Source organism: Salvia splendens, chromosome 8, assembly GCF_004379255.2.
Source record: "Salvia splendens isolate huo1 chromosome 8, SspV2, whole genome shotgun sequence".
Taxonomy (NCBI): domain Eukaryota; kingdom Viridiplantae; phylum Streptophyta; class Magnoliopsida; order Lamiales; family Lamiaceae; genus Salvia; species Salvia splendens.
In genome coordinates, this window is record NC_056039.1 from 30,777,577 (window position 1) to 30,798,212 (window position 20,636).

At 38.7% G+C, this 20,636-nt stretch overlaps 3 protein-coding genes across 11 annotated transcripts; all 3 read left to right on the forward strand.

Moving 5' to 3' along the window:
- The first annotated feature begins 1,878 nt into the window (after positions 1–1,878).
- On the forward strand, positions 1,879–5,150 carry LOC121743084 (OPA3-like protein). Its single transcript, XM_042136274.1, has 4 exons — positions 1,879–2,286; positions 3,238–3,372; positions 4,290–4,376; positions 4,704–5,150. The coding sequence occupies exons 1-4, from the start codon at positions 2,161–2,163 to the stop codon at positions 4,857–4,859; spliced, it is 504 nt and encodes a 167-aa protein (XP_041992208.1). The 5' UTR covers positions 1,879–2,160; the 3' UTR covers positions 4,860–5,150.
- Positions 5,151–6,117: 967 nt separating this feature from the next.
- On the forward strand, positions 6,118–10,020 carry LOC121745490 (transcription factor VOZ1-like). 6 transcript variants are annotated; one of them, XR_006038843.1, is made up of 6 exons: positions 6,118–6,277; positions 6,646–6,900; positions 7,380–7,520; positions 8,209–8,737; positions 8,821–9,457; positions 9,527–10,020. XR_006038843.1 is itself a non-coding variant. In XM_042139420.1 (5 exons), the coding sequence occupies exons 2-5, from the start codon at positions 6,670–6,672 to the stop codon at positions 9,375–9,377; spliced, it is 1,458 nt and encodes a 485-aa protein (XP_041995354.1). In that variant the 5' UTR covers positions 6,118–6,277; positions 6,646–6,669; the 3' UTR covers positions 9,378–10,020. The 6 variants fall into 6 exon arrangements, 4 of the variants coding, with proteins under 4 accessions (XP_041995354.1, XP_041995355.1, XP_041995356.1 ...); XR_006038844.1 differs by having other exon boundaries at positions 9,721–10,020; XM_042139420.1 differs by having other exon boundaries at positions 8,821–10,020.
- Positions 10,021–14,516: 4,496 nt separating this feature from the next.
- On the forward strand, positions 14,517–19,527 carry LOC121745532. 4 transcript variants are annotated; one of them, XM_042139478.1, is made up of 9 exons: positions 14,517–14,675; positions 15,049–15,580; positions 15,861–16,064; positions 16,197–16,688; positions 17,750–17,860; positions 18,075–18,263; positions 18,538–18,768; positions 19,048–19,168; positions 19,258–19,527. In XM_042139478.1, exons 2-9 carry the CDS (start codon positions 15,149–15,151, stop codon positions 19,389–19,391), a joined length of 1,914 nt encoding a protein of 637 aa, XP_041995412.1. In that variant the 5' UTR covers positions 14,517–14,675; positions 15,049–15,148; the 3' UTR covers positions 19,392–19,527. The 4 variants fall into 4 exon arrangements, with proteins under 4 accessions (XP_041995412.1, XP_041995414.1, XP_041995413.1 ...); XM_042139480.1 differs by having other exon boundaries at positions 14,523–14,859; XM_042139481.1 differs by having other exon boundaries at positions 14,529–14,675; positions 15,091–15,580.
- The last annotated feature ends 1,109 nt before the right edge of the window (positions 19,528–20,636 follow it).

Consider the following 20,636-nt stretch of genomic DNA (forward strand, 5'->3'; position numbering starts at 1 on the left):
AGCGCGTCCCTCTTTAATTACGCCCCCTCCGATCCATTTCAAGTTTCTCAATCGGCCACTAGAAGGGATTGACGGCGTGGGTGTAGTGGTGAAGTTGGAGAAGGAGATGGTGTGGTGTGGTGTGGTGTTTTTTTATTAAAAACCATTTTAGTTTAGTTATCAATTTTGTAGTGGTGTGTTTTCGGTTAATAATCAGTATTACTTGCCCATTTTATTTAATTAGTATTACCTGCCCATTTTATTTATTTAAATCTGGAATTGTTTATTTTGACTATAATTTAGTTTCAACTATTTATTACTCTTTTCATCCCATAAAATTTGTTTCAAATTGATATGGGTTGATATTTAAGAAATTGTTACTTTTAATTAAACAATTAAACAAAGGTGTATAGTGGAATGGTGTATTTAATATATATTTTAGGTATATATTTAAGTGGGATAAATTTTGCCTGACCGACTAAAATAGTAAAATGAGACAAATTTATAAGATGTGGAACAAAGGGAGTATATTTTTGTTATGAATTCGTTTTATTATAAATTCTATATTTGTGTTAGATGGTGATGTTGAAAGTTATAAGTTGCCCTATTTTTATTATTGATGATACTATTTTAGAGACAATCCTTCTTCTATTTTCTTTTTACTTATTTTGTTCCATTTTTGACAATTTTCATCTTACAAGTTTAGTAAACAGATTTTTTTTAAATATTGTGAACGTATATTTTGAATTTATATTATTCTCTTTTTACTTTGTGATTTTTCAAAGTAAAAAGACATGAAATATCACATATTAAGTCATCAAAAAATATACTAAAAGATATATTGAATACTATCATTTTGATGCATATTTATTAATATATATTCCCTCTGTTTCTTCATAGTTGAGTCATTATATCATTTCGGAAAGTTCCTTCATAGTTGAGTCATTTCCATATATGTTAACTTTTTTCTCTTTCTTACATTACATTTTTTTACATTATTCTCTCTACTTTATTCAATTTATATTTTATTCCCATTTTTTACTTTATTCTCTCTACTTTATTCACTTTATACTTTATTCTCTCTACCTTTTCCTCTCTCTTACGTTTTTACCTATCTATTTATTTGACACACCAACAAAACCGAAAAACCGAATTTAGTTCAAAATCCAAACCGAACCGAACCCAAAAAACCGAAAAACCGAAAACCGAACGTAAAAAACCGACAAACCCGAACAAAACCGAAAAACCCAAAAAAAAACCCGAAAAACCTGAAAAAAAAATAAATATAATATAAATATATATTTATATATGTGTATTTTATTTTATTTTATATATACTAATAGAATATTTATATATAATATAAAATTAATAATACATATAATATATATTATATAGTAGAATATATTAAAAGAATATATATTATATATAATATAATATATTAAATTAATAGAATATATATATAATTCGGTTTTTTCGGTTTTTCAGTTTTTTTTCTTCGCCCGAACCGAACCGAAAAACCAAAATTTTTATTTTTAAAACCGAACCGAACAGAAAAAACCGAAAAAACCGAACCGAATTTCAAAATTTCGGTTTGGTTCGGTTCGGATATTCGGTTTCCGGTTTTTTTTGCTCACCCCTAATAAACATTCATTTCTAAAACTTCGTGCCGAAATTTTTTGCCTTACCTATGAAGAAACGGAGGGAATATCATTATTTGAAATTTTATTGTCCCGTGCATAGCACGGGTGGTAACACTAGTTAAAGTAAAATTACTGTTGTTTGATGTGACAGAAATTGAGTTTGAGTTTGAGTTTGAGTTTGAGTTTGAGTTTGGGATAAATGGTTGGAGGATGGACTTAGTGAAAAAGAGATAGCTTACCAATCAGGACTTGTTAGGCGAAATTGACTTGGCGCGGGTGATTCAGATCATCGCCATTCACACTCATTTTTTTTTACCTGTGTTCTTCAATCATCATTCAAACTTGAACAACCTTTTGATCTCCATTTTTGCCTTGCTTTACAAGAAACTCTGAACCAGTCAACCCCTCCCCCTCCGTTTATCCATCCACAAGCATTAGTGTATATGTTATTAGTATAAAATCAAAGTTGGAGCTTTCGTTTCTTGAAGAATCAGACTCCAATCCACAATCAAGAACGAAAGAAGAATAGCGGTCAGTAGTGATGCTCCCTCTATTGAAGCTCGGAACGCTTGCCCTAAAAACTCTCAGCAAACCCATCGCCGCTAGACTCAAGCAGCAGGCCGGAATTCACCCCAAATTCAGAAATACGATAGTTAGCATAGCCCAGGTATTCTACATTTTGAGATCGAGAATGAAATCGAGTTTGTCTAATTTTGAGATTTTGTCTCTCTATTGATTAACTTCTTCCTTGATTCGATTTTTACGCATGACTGTTTTGCCCTGAAACCCCATGATTTAGTAATTTTCGGCTCATTGCTGGGGGATGTTTGATTTTGTGCTGCTTATTTTGTGCCTAGATGAAAGTAAAAATGAGTGAAATGTGATTGCAGTGAGGAATTGGTTTGCTGCAATCGGAGTGATACGTGTTATGAAAATTTTATTGAGGCCTCATTTTGTCATTCATATAGTTTAGCTTGTCTATTGTTCAATATGTTATTAGATCAGATTGATACCTGGGAAATTTAAGATAGTTATGTAGTTCTTCCTCTGAATTAGTTTCTGTATATGCCAAATTCTGTCAGCTATCTTGTTTGGCTTTATTTCTACATTGATGATTACTGAGGAATAGGAAATTTTGAGTATTATGACTGCAGAGCTGTGTCTCTTGGATGTTCATATTCCCATTGGCTTGTAGGTTTGGTTTAGCTCTCTGAATCTGTAGGATTTTCTCTAATAGACTTCACTCGGCTTGTCAGTAGTATTATTCTGCTGGACACCGTAGTCATTGCATAAGACAGGTGTTGGTTCATGTTGATTTAATGTCACGCCTTTGCTTAGTGATTCATGGGATGTGTAACCTTATGACGTTTGTCTCACTCTCATCATTTTCATTTTTGGTTTCGCCCTCTTTTAAAATTTCCATCTTTGTGTTCTCCTCTGATTTTGTACACCACACAAATAATTTGTGTTCTATCGTATCTTCTGACTTACAGTCTTGAAGCTCTCTAGGAGTTGACTTTGTGGACTAGCAATGATTAGTTCAGGTGTCACCCAATGTGTTTGATCATCACCACATCTAGAACTATAACTTGCTTATTCCATTTATTGCTTGAACCAGGCTAATCACAGGATCACAACAACCATGCAAAGGCGCATATATGGTCATGCAACAGATGTGGAAATCCGACCTTTGAATGAAGAGAAGGCTGTTCAAGCTGCAGTTGATCTCATGGGGGAACTTTTTGTCTTCTCGGTATCTTCTTCCAGCTTCAATTTTTGTTCAGCTACTTATCTGTGTTAAATTTTTTTATTTCCAGCAGCTATTTACTTAGCCTAATCATGAAATTTTTGGTTTCCACTGTGAACTACAATCCATTTGGTTTGAAGCCTGCTTCGCCATTATTTTTCGAGTTAATCTTCTTTTTAAAGGCTTATAATATTTCATATTCTACTAATTTTGATTGGCAAGGAGAGCCATAATAAGCCTTTAGAATACTTATGACAAACCAGTAATTCAGAATTTGGTCTGCCTTTCAAAACTGGTTTCGTGGTCATCTATGGTCTACCTATCCTAAAATGAGGAAGAAAGATAGTGCAGGCTCTGCACTTTCTGAACTGATATTTGTGAATTACTATGAAGGTTAGAGATAGGCCAATATTTATGCCCATGGACATAATTTATCACACCATTGCTTTTAATTCATTACTGTTCGAGTACCTGCACTTACTGGTTGTTATCTGAGCTTTTCCAGAAAAAAGCCTTTCTACATTCTAAATTGTGAATGGATTGTGTTGTGCTTTGGAACTTTTAAATCTGTTACTGCATTCAAAGGAGTTACCGGTTGAACTTCTTCTATGAAATTATTGTTGGTGGCCTTATTTGAGTGGATTTAGAGTGTCTGAAAATAATCGTAATGTTAATGAGTTTTGCTGACAAGGAGCCATAGAACTACCTCTAGAGACTACAGACTGACTCTTCTTCTACTTTCCTTTATTGTAATTTAAGAGTAATAGTTTCAATATTTGATAATTGTGGAATTGAAAGGCATTTTCATTTTATACCTCATGACTAGCTTTGTAGCTAAGCCATCCATCTGTAAAAATTCAAACGCAATACATACTACGTGACTAATTCTCCTTTTCTGATGATGTTCCAAATTACATGATCAGGTGGCAGTGGCTGCTCTGATCTTCGAGGTACAGAGAAGTGCTCGATCTGAAGCAAAAAAGGAGGAAGTTCGCAGGCTTGAAATGGAGGTGATTATACTTTGGTTTTGTGCTTCTTTTCTTAGTTGAGTTTGCGTTCATTATGTGTGCGTTGAGTTTCTTTTAATTGACGAAACCTGCTATGCCTTATGTTCAATGAACAAGACACAGCAGTTAAGCATTTCTATTATTGTCCACAATTTCTAGCATCTGAATTGCTTACTTATAAGCAAGCTGTCCAAACAATTTCGTATTCCTATAGGTTGCTTTTAAACCAGAACAACGAGTTATAGTGAAAAGCTCTGTTCCGATTCATGTTTGTATGAGTCATCATTAGTCGTGCCGCTGACACATTATTCAAAACTGAATGGTTTCCAGGGAATGAGGCAACGGGATGAAGAGTTAGCGCAAGAGGTAGAGCTTCTGAAGCAAAAACTAGCAGAGATTGAACAAATGGCCAAGGCACGAGGCCTTGCCGGAGTGTTTAATTTAAGACAGGCTCAAGCTGAAGCCAAGCCCACACCTGTAGCTTGATCTGCTATAATCACTAATAATTCATCTAATACTGGGTGATGCACTCTTGAATCAGTGGCCTCCCAGATTCACCTATTCCTTTTTCACCCATTTTTTCAAGAACGCTGTAAAAGATAAGAAGATGGGACAAATTCTTGCCATATTTTTGGATGAAATGTTAATAATCTGGGTGCGCCACATGAGTTTTTTGGCATGGGTAGTCAGTTGATGGAATCATGAAAAATATTCGAAGAATTCCTTTTGATAAATAGTGATGATGATGGTGGCGGAATGTAATTCCATTTTGGCCAATTGTTTAGTGTTATTTGATGTCTAAAACAGGCAAAGAAAAACATTTTGAAGGTGTTTAAAGATTATTGGATAATTCGGTGGTGTGTGTGAAGAGAAGGAGAATCTTTGTGGGTGGGATTTAAGCTTTATGCGTTTCTTTCTACCCTCTTTTCCCCTCAATCACACATATTACAAACTTTTATTGGTGGATGGGATGCTCTAACTTTCTCCTTTAATGCAATCTGCTACATAATTATATATATATATTAAATGTTTTTAGACTTGTAACTTTAATAATAATTGTAATTTTGCCCTTTCTAGTTATGGGTATAACTTTAGAATATAAATGTGGTGGCTTTCAAACTGCAAACACGTTGTCAATGTTCGTATTCTACAATGACTTAATTTGAATATTTTTTTGGTAGGCTAGTTGATTTCTTTTTAGTCAAAGATGAATGGACCATGATTTATGTAGCTTTCTGTTGAAATGTCTCGAGTTTGTTTGTCATATTCAAATTTGGGTATTACAGTTTGTTTTAAATACATTTGTATGCATCTAATTATTATTACTACTTTAGTGTTTCTGTAAATAGAGAAATGTTACTAATTTATAAAACCATATGAAGACTACTAAATTTCATAGTAACAATAAAATATTAGAAATCAAAGGATGCAAAGTAGTACTCGTATGCATAATGCATGGTCCAATGATGTTAGTTGAGATAAAAAAAAAGGTCGGTCCACTTTTTAAACAAGTCAAATAAAAACAGTCTTGATTCGTGTGAAAATCCAATCCAACCACAAATTTATCTAGTTACATATATGCGAGATTTTTATCATTTAAAGATAAACACCTTTATCAGGTTAATGACACACAAACAACTCATTAAATATTCGTCTTTTCCTAAAGGGATAAATTCTTTTTGATTGATAAAAAAAAAAGCGAAGGGCAGTACATATGAAGGGGTAAATTCGGAAGGTTGCATTGCTTACAGCAATTTCGCAGAGCATCAATTCTCTGTACCCAATATATAAAAGAGAAAAATGGTGATACAAAGAGGAAAATCAAATCCCCCTCTACTTTTACCCACCATTGACACAGTCGTCACGACAGTGCCCACTCTTCTCTATCTCGCCACTTCGAACCGGTAAATTCTCACCCCTTTCTCTCTCTTTCAGGCACACTCGCACACAGGCAAGGCAATTGCTTCATATCCTAATTTTTGTGATCTGATTTGTAATTTGGCTTGTCTCTGTTGTTTAAGTAGAATTTTCTGGCTTGTCTGTGAATTGTTCGTTGTTAGAATTGGAATTTGTAGATTTAGTTTTTTGTGCTCTTTAAATCGTTCATCACTTTGCGTGTTCTTTCCTTTTCCTTTGGAAATATGTTACTACCTTTTGGGGTTTTTTTTGAAGGGGCAGGGTTTGGCTTTGCTGTGATGGTTTGGGGATTTTGCTTTTACTTTTACTTGGATGGGTCTTTATAGCTGTTGCTCTGATCCGTTAGTGACTGCAGCAGAAATTTTGTGGTATTACTTTGATGGGGAAGGGTTCGAAGAGCGCGGCATGCAAGTCCACATCTCACCAGCTCTTCAAGGACAGGGCGAAGAATCGCGTGGATGATCTACAGGGGGTCTTAAGTGATCTCCAATCAGCTAGGAAGGAGAGCCGGTCAATTGATGTGGTTGTGCTTGAAGAGCAAGTTCACCAGATGCTTCGTGAGTGGAAGTCTGAGCTTAACGAACCGTCCCCAGCTTCTTCTCTGCAGCAGGTATTCCCTGGCAAGGGGGCTTAAATTTATGCATCGACATTTCATGAAGTCGTCTCATATTGATTTCTGTGATATATAACCTGGATTTTAACAGTTGAGTCGGGATGATGCCAGCTTGAGGACAATGAGTTATGCATTTATTTCTTTCTAGTTCTTGCGATGGCACATGGCATTATCACTTTGTTGATTGACTGATTCTTCCAGTTTTCTGCTTTTATGTGTGCATTTGGACATCATGTAGTAATTATTTTCACTTAGACTTTCAGCCTGCTGATCAGCGTACGGTGGTTTGCGTTAGGAGGTATTGAGTAGACTCTTTCTTGTGTTTTTCATCTTCCACATATGGTGTATTTGGAGAACTATTTTTTGTCTTGGTTTTAGTTTATCATGCATATGATCAAAGACATGCATTGATCATCCCTACAATGATTGAGATTTTGGGTTTGAATTGAGTCAATTGTCGGATGATCATTGTACAGGGAGGGAGCCTTGGTTTTTCATCGGATATTTGTCGGCTGCTGCAGCTTTGTGAGGAGGAAGATGACGCAACTAGTGCGTTAGCTGCACCAAAACCAGACCCTGATGCACAGAAGGCTGTTAATGGATATACTTCTCAAGAGGTTAGTAAATAACTATTATTTTTGTGTTCTTAGATGTCTTCTAATAATGGTTATCATAATAGTTTTGACATATAGTATGTATATCTACCTATTTTCCAATCCGGAACTTTAGATAGGCTGCCAGCCATTTTTCACACTTGCTCCACTATATAAATTAAAAAGTTTGTTTTTCTCCTGAATGATTAAAACTGTTGTTACTAAACCAAATAGTGTTGCTCTTGGATTATTTTAAAACTAAAAACTTGTCCTTTTCCTATTATTTGGTCAATGGGAATATGTAAAAATTCTACTCAGTATTATTCACAAATAATGTCTGTCTATTCCTAAATCTTCCTTGCTGCCTCAGTATGTGGATGTCAGCCTGAAAAGAGTTCGGAAACAATTCAAATTGCAAATTATATGTGGTCTCTCAATCTTAATGTTCTTTCAGATGAAAATCTGTTGAGCATATGATGCTTTGACTATTATATGTGTGACTGCGTCTCTGCTGTTCAACAAATATGTGGTTTTTCCCTTTTAAACGAAGCAACATAATATTCGGGCTCTAATCTTTTCTGTAATTTTGAGTGAATGCACACCTAGGAGTAGGACGCCACCTGTGCCTGGGATGCTATGATTTTTCTTTCAACTTTCCCCTATTATGTTATGGCTGTCGTTCTCATCCATTTTGCTCGTCTGTTTCTTGCAGAATTTTAATATTACCAAGGGTCCTCAAGAACTAGGCTTCCAGTTGGTGGAGCAATGCAAAAATGCTGCCATGGGAGTTAACATGGAAATGAACAATATGAATGTGCCTTCACAGCTAGAATATCATTCATTTGATTACCATCAAGATTTTGAACAGCCGTATTTTATAGGCTTTGATGGCACGGGGTTCATCGGTGAGGATGTTATGCCTCAGATTTCTGGGTATCAACCAAATATCAGCCCCCCACCGTCTGCTTTCTTGGGGCCAAAATGTGCCCTTTGGGATTGCACTAGACCAGCATTGGGGTTGGAATGGTGTCAAAAGTCTGATGACTATTGCAGCATCTATCATGCTGGGCTTGCACCTAGTGAAGGCTATTTTGGTAGGCCTCCTGTTGTACGACCGAGAGGCATTGGCTTAAAGGATAATTTACTTTTTGCTGCTCTTGGTGCGAAGGTGCAAGGAAAAGATGTTGGCATTCCTGAGTGTGAGGGTGCTGCTACAACAAAATCACCTTGGAATGCACCTGGTAAGTGGGTTGTTTTCTTTCTCTTATGTGCCTCCTGATCATATATCCTTTTCATGTTATGCTCATTACATGCTGTTGGGCAGAGCTCTTTGATCTCACTGTTCTGGATGGCGAAACAATCAGGGAGTGGCTGTTTTTTGATAAATCGCGCAGAGCCTTTGAGAGTGGTAACAGGAAGCAGCGATCACTTCCAGATTATAATGGGAGGGGTTGGCATGAGTCCCGAAAACAAGTGATGAATGAATTTGGAGGGTTGAAGAGATCCTACTACATGGATCCTCAGCCGATGGAGAATTTTGAGTGGCACCTTTATGAATACGAGATCAACAAGTATGATTTGTGCGCATTATACAGACTTGAAGTAAAGCGTGCTGATGGCAAGAAGAGTCCTAAAGGGAAGTTAGGCAATGATTCTGTTGCTGATCTGCAAAAGCAGATGGGCAGGCTGAGTGCTGAGTTCCCAAATGAGAAGCAGCGCGTCGTCAAAGGAAGGGGAAAGAGCAATTTGAAGGAGGGAAGTGGGAGAATTTACTCTGGTTCGAACGCAATGGAAGCAAATCCAGGTGAAGGGCTTGAATATACAAGAGGCGCACCATACGATTATCTTGTGGAAGATATCAATGGGTACTACATAACATGATGATGTCTCTGGGAACGAAAAGAGGCTCTCTATCCAAGTATATATAATTGCTCTTTGATTTCACTCGGCCTCGCCTCCAGGCAAGTGGTGAAGTTGTTTTCTTTTTTCTTTTCTTTTTTACTGCTAAATTGTTACGTTTTTGTTGATAGGGAGTCGGTTGTAATAGGGATTACTGATAACATATTGGGTGACCAATGAGTGGGTTCGTTATGGTGGATACTAATCAGGGACGGAGATAGCATAGGCCAAGCCACCGCTCCAGCGGAGGCTTGGCTGTCGCTGTCCTCCCAGATTCGCCTATACTATATTTGGGTTTTTACACAGAGACCGGTTGTCCTCCCAGGTTCGCCTATACTATATTTGGGTTTTTACACAGAGACCAGCCGCGTATGGAGGAAGATTGAAGAAGATGCAGGGGAGAGAGAGGGAAGGGGGGAAGGATAGAGGAGAGAGGAATAGAAAAGGACTTTAAACAGACCCAACGTTTATATCCCATTTTTGATTTATGTGATTAGGAGCAGTTAGATAATTTGATTTCTTATTTAGTGTGATTATTAGTTTAAGAATATATTATTACTTTTTCTATCTCTAAAATTGTTTTAAGAATCAATTACTACTAATAAAAGTAATTATTCTTCTCATATTTTATTTTCGGTCTTTATGCCAATACGATTTACTAATAAATCCACAATCCACTCATATTTAATTATAAAATTAATACTTCATATAAAATGATCCACTATCTACTAATTTTTTCTATCATTTTAAATTTACATTTTTAATATTTGAAATGAGTCAAAGTAGGACAAGTAATCGCGGATGGTTGGAGTATCATATTTATGTCAAATTAATATTTTAACAATTTAATTTATGAACTCTTAGGACATCAAGATACACTGTAATATATGAAGATATTAGAGTATCCACTACGCTGTCCTCTCACCGTCCCTTAAACTACTATTTGAGGACCCCCACTGTACACTTTTACTCTATCTCTTAACTGAGAGACGGAACCTGCAACGCTCCGTCCCTTAACCGTCCCTTAAACCCTCCCTTAAATTACTATTCATTCAATTTCATTTTTTATTTTTATTTCCAACACAATTTAATTAAAACAAACACACTTTATTAAAAACACACACAACATAAAAAAAAGTACAACTTAAATTTTAAAAAAAACACACAATTAAAATCCTAAAAAATTAAACGGTTGCATAATTAAAAATGCAAATTTAAAGAAAATAAAAAAACTACTCCGCCGGGGAATCATTCCCCGAAAGCGGTCGAGGTGGAGGGGGAGTCGGAAGGCCAAGTTGTGCTGTCATATGCACAATTCCGTTCCACCAGGCCACGTATTGGGAGGGCGAGTAGCGGGAAACGTCCGCCATTGTGGCGGTCATGTACACCGCCATAAGTGGGTCCGAGCCTCCCCGCGAGCCCGATCCCGAGCCCGCCTGGCTTGATTCGCCTCGGCCCTTCCTCGCTCTAGCCGCTTTCGCCGCCTTCGTCCCTTGCGGCCGACCGCGCCCACGGCTGGATCCCCCGGCATCGCCGGCCGTACCCGCAAACCCCTGCGAGGCAGCCTCTAGTGCGTCGCTGCCCTCACCGGTGTCACCAGACGAGTATCGGCCACTCGCCGTGTGCTTCGTGCGCTTCGAGGTTGAGCCCGAGCTGGAGCGGACACCGCCGGCCCACCGTTCCTCGTTCTTGACAGTCTGCCAAACATCAACAAATTTGAATTGTTTGTCGGTGTCCTGGTTGTAGGCACGTAAAGCCGCCCTCAGAATGTCGGCTCCCGAAGCGCCGCTTTGGTAGTGCGCCGCTTCGGTCGAGTAGATGCCGTAGAATTTTTTGACATGTCTGTCGACTCGGTCAAAATGAGAGCGGAGCATTTTAAATGTGGGCTTGCGGGAGCCTTTCGGCTTCATCTGGTGGTAGAGCTCGCAGACCTTTTCCCAGAAACACTTCCGGGGTTGTTGATTCCCGACGATGGGATCGTACGAGACGGTAACCCCAGGCGTTGTATACCGCCAACGTTTCGAGGTTGCTGTACGGATGCCGGCCTAGATCCTCTTCCTCTTCCTCCTCCTCCTCGCCCGCTTGGGGTTGTACACCGCCTTGGCCACCTCCACCGCCTCGGCCTACTCCCGGCGTGGGATGAACGGGAAAATCCTCCCGAATCTGGGATAATCCCTGCGAATACCGCGGGGCGGAGGGACGGGCATAAGCATCAACGTCAAAATTGGGTGGTTGGTACCCCCCCCCGGCGTCGCCGAACCCTGGGTCCCCGGCATCGACGAACCGGAACCTCCCAGTGTGTTGATCATGGTCTCCCAATCGCCGAACGCGTTGAGATCCCACCCGCCGGAGCCGGAACCGCCGTAGTTGCCGTCGCCGGACATCTTGGAGAAGAGTTGTTAGATGAAAATTGGAGAGGAAATTGAGATGATTTAGGAAGAATAGATGAGTAGTTGTGTGTGAAATGGGGATGAGTTAGGAGTATTTATAGAGTAAAAAAATTAATTAAAAAATAAAAAAACAAAAAACAAAAAAAAACGGTATTATTACCGTTAGAAAATTTTTTCTTCTTTTATTTTTTTTAAATTCGATTTTTTTAAAAAATATTTATTGCGTCAGCACGTGACGACGCCCACTCGCGGCCGGCGAGTGGGCGTCACACACGACGCCGGGTCGCGCAACGTCGCCGAGGCGCGTGGCGAGACGGCCCGTCGCTTGTCTCGGAAACACGGGACGCGGGACGGGTCGCGGGACGCCGGACGGGTCGCGGGACGCCGGCGCGCCGCATAGTGGATGCTCTTAGTATACTTGTGTATACTAATATTTTCTTAGAATTTGCAAATAAAAAATCCTAGATATAACACTACGGGCCACTAGAAAAGGCCACTATCGGAGATTCTAGAAGCATCGCGTGTCCTACCGTAATCATCGTTAAATTTCTGCACCGGCTCATTTCTGCACCGTCCCAGATACTAATTGCACTTCTTTTGCAACTTTGTAAGGAGAATTTGTTCGAGCCAGACAATTTGTAATTACTCAACCTCTTTTCTCCAGTGCTTCTCTTTTCACTTCTGCAATGCCTTTTCTTCACTTGTATAAATCTCCACATGTTTTACATTTGCTGCCCATATTCGATCAAATCAAGTGTCAAAAAACAACTCCGCTTCATATATAAATACTATAATTGTTAGAAAATTAAAATAATTTTGATTCAATACTCTCGACCACCATTTCTATGCAAATAAGCCGCCACCCACAGTGCCTTAAATATAGTGTGACATGAATCGCAACGGAAAGTCGCAATTCAACGTGACAACGCAAAGACGTCTAGGGTTTATATCAATTTGGGGGAGAAGAACCATAACGACTTTTCTCTCGAAGTAAGTGCATACAAGAATTAAATTCTGTCATTAGAGGACCTTTTTTTTTTAATTCCAAGAATGCCAAAGACGAGAGACGCATATTAGAGCATCCCGGGACACTTCCAATAGTCCCACCACTTTTTTTTTCACAGCCACTTCGTATTTGTGCGCGCCCACAAAAAATAGTGTCCGCAGCAATAGTTGACACTTTTCACTTTAATTTTTTATTTTTATATTTTAATTCAATTATAATTAAAATTATCGGACTACACATAATTAGAAAAAACGGCTATAATTAAATAAATTAAAATTGAACACTAAATTTTTATCGTATTAAAGTAATGGAAAAATTATACAACGAAAATTTAATATATAGAAAATCACTCATGTTCTTCACGCTGCGCCCCCTCCCCTACGTGCCCATACCTCTTCAATCAAATCGGCCTGGAGTGTGGCATGTGCTGTGCTCCTGCGCATATCATGCGCATATCAGTGAAACGTTGAAACAAATATTCATTACTACGTGGTACACCCATCTGTATCGGCACGGAGGCAACACCGTGACTTGAACTTGCACCATCTTCCAGTGCCCAGCGCTCTGCAGCAAATCCTTCATCTTCTATTATCATATTGTGCAATATGATACATGTTAACATAATATTCGCGACATCATCTTCGTGCCAAACTCGTGCCGGGCACCGTATAGTGGCCCATCGCGCTTGGAGCACACCAAAAGCTCGCTCAACATCCTTCCTAGCCGCCTCTTATTTTCGCGCAAAATATTGTTTCTTCGGTCCAACCGGTTGGCGAACTGTCTTGACGAATACGGGCCAACGAGGGTATATCCCATCTGCCAAATAGTATCCCATGTGGTACTGCGTTCTGTTGGCTACGAAGCTGATTTCTGGACCCTCCCCCGACACTCATCATTGAAGAGATGCGCTGACTGCAGAACGTTGATGTCGTTGTTCGAACCTGCAACACTGAAATACGAATGCCAGATCCGCAAATCGTCGGCTTCCCTCTGTACCTCTTGAATCAGAGAATTCCAAGCGTCATTCCACAAATCATCCATTTTTAATACCAATGGAATCCACAATTTTTAGTGAGAGAAAATATGAATAAATAGTTGAAATGATGTGAAAATAATGAGGGAAATATGGTGTATTTATAGGTAAATTAAATAATTTTTTAAAAAAAATGAAAAAAAATTGTCCGCCCCCTAGCGGCGCGCCGTTCACCGCCGTGCTATAGGCCGGCGCGGCGCACCGCGCCCGGCGCATCCTCGGTGCGTAGTCGCCGATCGCCCTTCCGCCCCAAAAAAAGGTCCACACCGGGGCGGACGCTTCTCCCTCTGTAATTAGCCACGGCGGCGGTTCCGGTGTCCGGCGCACCGCCCCTATAGTGGAGGCTCTTAAGACGCTTCTCAGTTCTCACAAAGAACATATTACTTGTTTGTCCAACAAGTAAAGAAGCAGAGTTAAGTTTAAATGCTGATGTTGTGAGTTTGAATAAATACTAGTTGGACAAACAATATAAAGAGTACCTCAAAAATTTATCCATGTTATAAAAGATAATTAAATATATTAGGATAAACAGTAGTATTTGACTAAATATTCTACTACTATATGATTACATCCACTATATGATTACATCCAGTACTATGTAAAATATTAAAAATGACATTTAGTAATTTTACCAAAATCAAGCAAAGGTTTATCATTTAATGTTGGTTAACAAGCAAAAGTTCAGATATATTTGCATTTTTTATAATTATAGCCCAATTAATAGAAACCTAATTTAAAGCTCTGTTTCTATTCATCTTCTTCCCCCATCCGTTGGGTTCTGTCTTCTCCCCCGTTCTCCATCTTTCTCCCTAAAAATTTTGCATCAGACGACATGTTCTCCTCAAATTAAGGTAAGTCTTCTTGCCTCTATTCGAAAATACACTAGCTACAGTGCTACTATTTTTTGTGTTACTGTTCAATATCCCATAAAAGGACGGTTTTGGGATGGGTTATGGAGTATGGTTGGAGCTTAATTCTACTCCAAAAGATGCGTTTTGCAGTATGGTTGAGCTGAAAAGTGGAGTATAGTTTATAGTAAGATTTTGCTTCTTAGTTTATTTTTACAAAAATTTCCAGCCCTAGTAAATTGTATAAATTGATAATGCCATGTTTAGTGTATACAAATTCAAATCTTCTACCAGTAAATAGTGGGTGCTTATATTTTCTGGATTGAGCGGTATGCATAAGTGTTTTGCAGATTAAATACTATATTTTCATTGACAGATTGATGAATCACTGATCTGGGCATGCGATTTTATACTTCAGCTTTCGTATTTAAGGCTCATCGTTGAACGTCGTAGCATAAACCGTATCTACCATTTCCATGGCGTTCGCTCCCACTATCTCTCTCCTTATCCCTCTTTCCCCTACTTTCTCTTTTCCCTATAGGCCATCTGAAAAGCCACCTCCCAAACTACTCTTTTGTCGTCCAAAATTTCTTAACTCTGTCCTCTCTGCCGCTTCTTCCTCCAACAACCAACCGTCGCCCCCCTTCACTTCTGAGGAGGCCTTTCTCGATGCAATAGCCGGTTTTGGAGACACTGATAAACTTCTTCCAGTCGTGAGGACTTACGAAAACGACTTGGCGCGGCTGACCCTAGTCGGTGCCGTCGACTCTAGGCAAGCAATTACTGCCGCCGCTGCTGATGGTGGAAGTACCGCCGATGAACATATATCTGCTGGCATGGCCGTCATGGTTGTCGAGACCATATATCCTGGCCCCGTCGACGACCGCAGCACCGTTTCTACTCGATTGGTGAGTGCCTAGTTTCAGTTATGTGTCTATGTAATCTGTTTTTATATGAATTTATATTTATAATTTAGGTTTTTTTGAATTTTTGAATCCTAACGCTATAAATTTCTGCTTGCCTTCCATATTCTATTCCGTCCTTGAAAGTTTGACTCCATATTTTATTTTGATCTATATATTTCTTACTTGTACAAAAGTTATTAGCAAAAAGTATATTCTGTTCCTCCACCCCATGGTCTTTTTAATTCCGCGAATTGTGGATTATATTATTTTCTCGCCTTCTCAGTTTTTGCCGACATTCAAAGTTAAAGAGCAAGCTATAAAGCTCAGGAAATCGATGGCAAAAGATATGTTTCAAGGCTTCACACCAAAGAATATACTGTCAATGACATTTAGACAAGCAGTTTTAGAGCAGCTTTGGAGTCTTGAGCTGGCACTTTTTGAACCTGGAACTGAAAGGAATATGGCTGATCTTGAAAATCCAAGAGAGGTACATTTATGTATAAAAGTTCTCTTAGGTGGCATGTTGCATTGAGGGTTCTTGTTTCCTGGTTGTAATGTCAGTATTTAATGTTTCTGTTCTGCAGGTGACGAGTTATTTTATTCCCTTTCCTATGGGCAGGTACCTGTGTTGTTAGCCCTCAGCTCATCAGATGAACACGTAATTTCTGAAATTGGAGAGGTTCTCTGTGCTGCTGCCCTTGAAAACACTGAAAAACATTTTCTCTCTAGTTTTTCTAATAGAGCATCCAAGAGATCATCAGGTTGGTTAAGGAAGCGTCATTATATTACATCAAAAAATTCTGCTGTTGTTCTGTATAACTTGGTCGAAAATGAGGTACTTTCTAATGCCAAGACACTGCACAAGAAGTTCATCTCTGAAAGAGGGAAATATAACCTTAAGGGCTCGCAATTGAAGAAAAGTTGGTTGACATCGCCTGCATTCTCAGAACTGGAAAAAATTGGTGGTCCTGAATTTTGTGCTTGGATAAGTGAGTGTGTGCCGTCGTACATGTTTGAAATTGATTCCCGTGGACTTGACAATGTGAAATTTGAAGGGTGGAAGACGTTGGAGGAAAATAGATTGGGAGTTGTTCTCACTCATGCACAAATGGTAATTAGTTTCTTTCCCATGTTCTGTTGCATATCTATGTATGTGATTGCTTTCATATCTATTGTGTATTATGCTGATTCTGATAGTATTTTTTCAATCTAATGTGTGTTTATGGTTATTCCGTGCATTTATTGATAAACTCATAAACAAAAGGATGAATCTCTCCAGTCTAGTTTGTCTTGCTAATTTAATGAAATCTTTCTTGTGTGCATTATGAAAATAATTGCAACTTCATTTAGAATCATTTAAGTTGATCTTTTTTGTTTGTTGTATGTCACTAAGTGTCCTTTGTCAGTATGGATTTCTTGGTTTGTATGTTCCAACTCAATCTGCTTTTACTACAATCTTCTGAATGAACTTTGGCCATATCTGGTGTGTGGAAGTATTTTCACATTTCCCTTTGTCAATGTATTTCTTTTAGGGAAAATATCGATTGTGTCTCATTTGTTTAACAAAAATTGCATAACCTTGGCTAATTATATGGATGTACCAGACATTTCAATTTTCGGATAATTTTGTCCTGATAAATCTCTGGCCAATTGACATTTCTTGCTGGAAGTACATTTATGCAATTCACGCGGCTTTCTCAATCCGCATGGCGTCTTCTTCCTGGTTGAAACCCTAGACCGTGCCTACCACCATCCGCACACCGGCCACTACATTTTGCTGTCCCTATGTCAACATGCAGTGGAGCGTGAAATTGGCTATTCTTTTGTTCCGAGCATCTTCTGGGCTGGGGTGACACATTAAAACTTGGTGGCCTGAAATATTTGTGGGACAAAAGAAGATAAACCGAAAATTGAAATGTTATGTACCTCTATGCAATTACCCTAAGGTTGTAACATTTTCGTTAGAATGCTAAAATGATGGGACAAACTTGAATATTTACCCTCTTTTTATTTACTATGAATGATAATGAAGTGCTGTTAGGCTACAGATTACAAGATAGGACTTAGGAGTACTTAGAACTATTTTGTTCTTTTTACTCGATGCTGTTTTGAGTTAATTTTGGAGCGCCTATTGTCTCGACTCTCATGCGATGTGATTCCAATGGTTTGCAGGTTAGCTTGGTTGACATTCTAGATATGTTCTATGAGGACACTTTCACTCTGCCAGAAAAGACGCTTCCATGTTATACAGCTGCAAAACCATCCAAACTGGATATCAATAAGGTTCCTCATTGTTTTTCGAGTTCCTTCCATTATGTAGTATCAGAGTCAGACATAACACCTAGATATATGTTTTCCATCTAATAATATGTTTAAGGAACAACACTTGCACTGAGGTACTGTATGCACTTACGCGGATGCATACTGTCTACCACTGCTGTTAACTCTCTGCCATAACTTGCTGATTTATATCAGTATGTGCTGATTTTGGTATCAGGGCAGTTTTCTGTTGAAGACATTGTCAATTGTCCTTGTGAGTGGGATATTTTTTGTAACCATCAGTGTTCTGGGAAAACTTTGTCTACCTAAGCTGCTGCCTATCAGAAAAAGGTTTATTCAGCAAAATTCTCAAGCCCCATTATGTGACATTGTTCATGTTCCAGATCATTCTCTAGAACCCTCTGAGGTATGCTAGAAATGAGGTTATTTAAATGTTTTCTATCATTGTAGCATACAGAATCTGCCTTCTTCATCTGAATTACATTCACTACCTTATGTTCTTGCGTGGATGGTAACAAACCACAGTCTCCAGTTTTTGAGGTGTAAAGTTGATTATCTTGTTCAATCTCTATATTGTCAAGTATATTATTGTTGTTGCTGTAGTTGGGTTTTTTAGGACTTTTGGTTTTGGTTTTCGGACCATTTTTTCTTGATTATCTGACTTTGGTTTTTACATTTAGTTGGAAACATACTGTGTGTCAATTATTAGACGAATCAAGGATTCTTTTGGTTGGTCTGGAGAAATAAGTACACCAGCTAGTGCATGTGCATGTATCGGGGAACTGCCGAAATTCATGAGTGAAGGGGATTATAATACCAATTTCAGTATGTTGGAGATGTCACCCACATCTATGCCATTACAAGCTAGTGAAGAAGAGATGAAAAGACTAGAAGACATCGCTAGTTATCAGGTACCTTTTCTAATTACTTTCTTTTTGGTTCTTTGTTTCCATGTTGAATAAGAAACTTTGGAAAGATTGAGTTTTGCTGAACATTGTCAAAAAGAGGGGTGGCATAAAGAGAACAATGTTAAATGTATCCGATACTGTGCATTTACAGATCATTAAATTAAAAAAATAGCCTTATGGAGCAGTTTTTTTGTCGTGTGAGTTCATAATATTAATTACCAATGTTGATGCATTGAAATGTCAACTACTAACCTGTTCTCTCCATTGAACTACTTCAATCAGGTAATGGTGTCGACGGATGGGAAAATCATAGGGTTCCAACCCACTAATCGAGTTGCTGTTAATAATTGGGCTGCAAATCCATTGGCCAAAGAGCTGTATGGTGGGAAAAAACTCTCTCCTGGTATAATCTCTATCCCAATTCTAACACACTACTACTTCCATATTGGTACCACCATGTGGTTTGATCAAGTTTGTGTAACTTTGTTGCAGGATTGTTAGAACCTGGTCTCAAGATTCGCAATCCGAATGGCATTGTCGTGTTGGAGCTATTGATATCATTAAATCTTAAATCCTATTTTGCATTAGTTAGGGCTGTTGATATCAGTACAAGTGTTGATGGTTGAACTTCCTTATTGAACCATTCCCAGATTTTGTAGAATATGTTCTTGCCCTGGTCCAAAGCTCTTAAATGATGCCAATCTTTGCATTATTTCCATTGATTGTTATTCAAATTAAATTAATGAGATTGTTTCTTTATTACTTCCCGATGAAAATACAAATACCTGATGGTTTCGTTTTCCATTCTTTGGTCAGGCGAAGCAGGCACAAATAAATTTACGTTGCTACATAATAATCTTCCGCTAGAAATTAGGAATAATCTATCTATCTACACAAAAAAAAATGGAGTTTTAGAGATATTCATATTAACAAGAGTGCTATTTTATTCTTATATTAATAGATCTCTTAATTTTGCAATTATATTAAGCAACATGATATGGAAGGTTGATGATGTGGCGAATTTTTGATGGGAATAAATGCAAGTAATAAATGATCACAACACGGGAAATTACGTGGTTCGATTTACTGAGGTAAATCTACGTCCACGGGAAGAAGAGAGGGCAAATTTGTATTGCTTGGTCTCGCTTACAGATTACAACACTGATTTGCTATAAGATTCAGGATCTAGAGAGCTTAACCCCGGTCTATCTGATCTAAGTTCTATTTATACATTCGAATTAAGATCGTGGTTTGCAGCCCTGGTAGTGGGGTTGATAACTGCTTAATACCACTAAATAGATCGTGGGTGTAGTGGAGGTCGTGGAGATCCTGCATGGGTCCACTATCTCCTTGTTCGGTTGAATACTGAGACCGAACTGCTGAGACCGAACTGCTGAACTTTGCCGATCAGCTTTTGCCGATCTGAGAGTTGAGCTCGATTGGTCGGCTTTTACCGAGCTATGGGCTGTGACCGAACTCTTTGGTTGTGCCGATCTGAGAGTTGAGCTCGATTGGTCGGCTTTTACCGAGCTATAGGCTGTGACCGAACTCTTTGGTTGTGCCGAACTGATACTCTTTCTTGGGTTTTGGGCTGATGGGCCGTCACTGCTATTGGGCTCGCAATTATTGTTTAGTTGTTTAGTTCGTATCCCATCACCACCCCCCCCGAAAAGCGAAGTGAATCACTTCGGCATTTCGGATAAGTGTAAGGGGGAGGCTGACGTCAGGGGACGTGCTCCGCACGTGTCTGCATTAAATGTGACAGCAAATCCGGCCAGAGAATCCAGAAAAAGTGGGATTTGAAACGGTGCGACGAATTTGAAATGCCTTTGCGAGTCTGATAAATATTTCCTCTCTTCATCATTGGAATA

Excerpts from the sequence above, each read along its gene's own strand:
- LOC121743084 (XM_042136274.1), top strand. The coding sequence starts at position 2,161 with ATGCTCCCTCTATTGAAGCTCGGAACGCTTGCCCTAAAAACTCTCAGC. Across the intron at positions 2,287-3,237 it reads CGATAGTTAGCATAGCCCAG|GCTAATCACAGGATCACAAC; the intron begins GTATTCTACATT and ends TGCTTGAACCAG. Across the intron at positions 4,377-4,703 it reads TTCGCAGGCTTGAAATGGAG|GGAATGAGGCAACGGGATGA; the intron begins GTGATTATACTT and ends AATGGTTTCCAG.
- LOC121745490 (XM_042139420.1), top strand. The coding sequence starts at position 6,670 with ATGGGGAAGGGTTCGAAGAGCGCGGCATGCAAGTCCACATCTCACCAG. Across the intron at positions 6,901-7,379 it reads CAGCTTCTTCTCTGCAGCAG|GGAGGGAGCCTTGGTTTTTC; the intron begins GTATTCCCTGGC and ends ATCATTGTACAG. Across the intron at positions 7,521-8,208 it reads ATGGATATACTTCTCAAGAG|AATTTTAATATTACCAAGGG; the intron begins GTTAGTAAATAA and ends TGTTTCTTGCAG.
- LOC121745532 (XM_042139478.1), top strand. The coding sequence starts at position 15,149 with ATGGCGTTCGCTCCCACTATCTCTCTCCTTATCCCTCTTTCCCCTACT. Across the intron at positions 18,264-18,537 it reads ATTCTCTAGAACCCTCTGAG|TTGGAAACATACTGTGTGTC; the intron begins GTATGCTAGAAA and ends TTTTACATTTAG. Across the intron at positions 19,169-19,257 it reads TGGGAAAAAACTCTCTCCTG|GATTGTTAGAACCTGGTCTC; the intron begins GTATAATCTCTA and ends ACTTTGTTGCAG.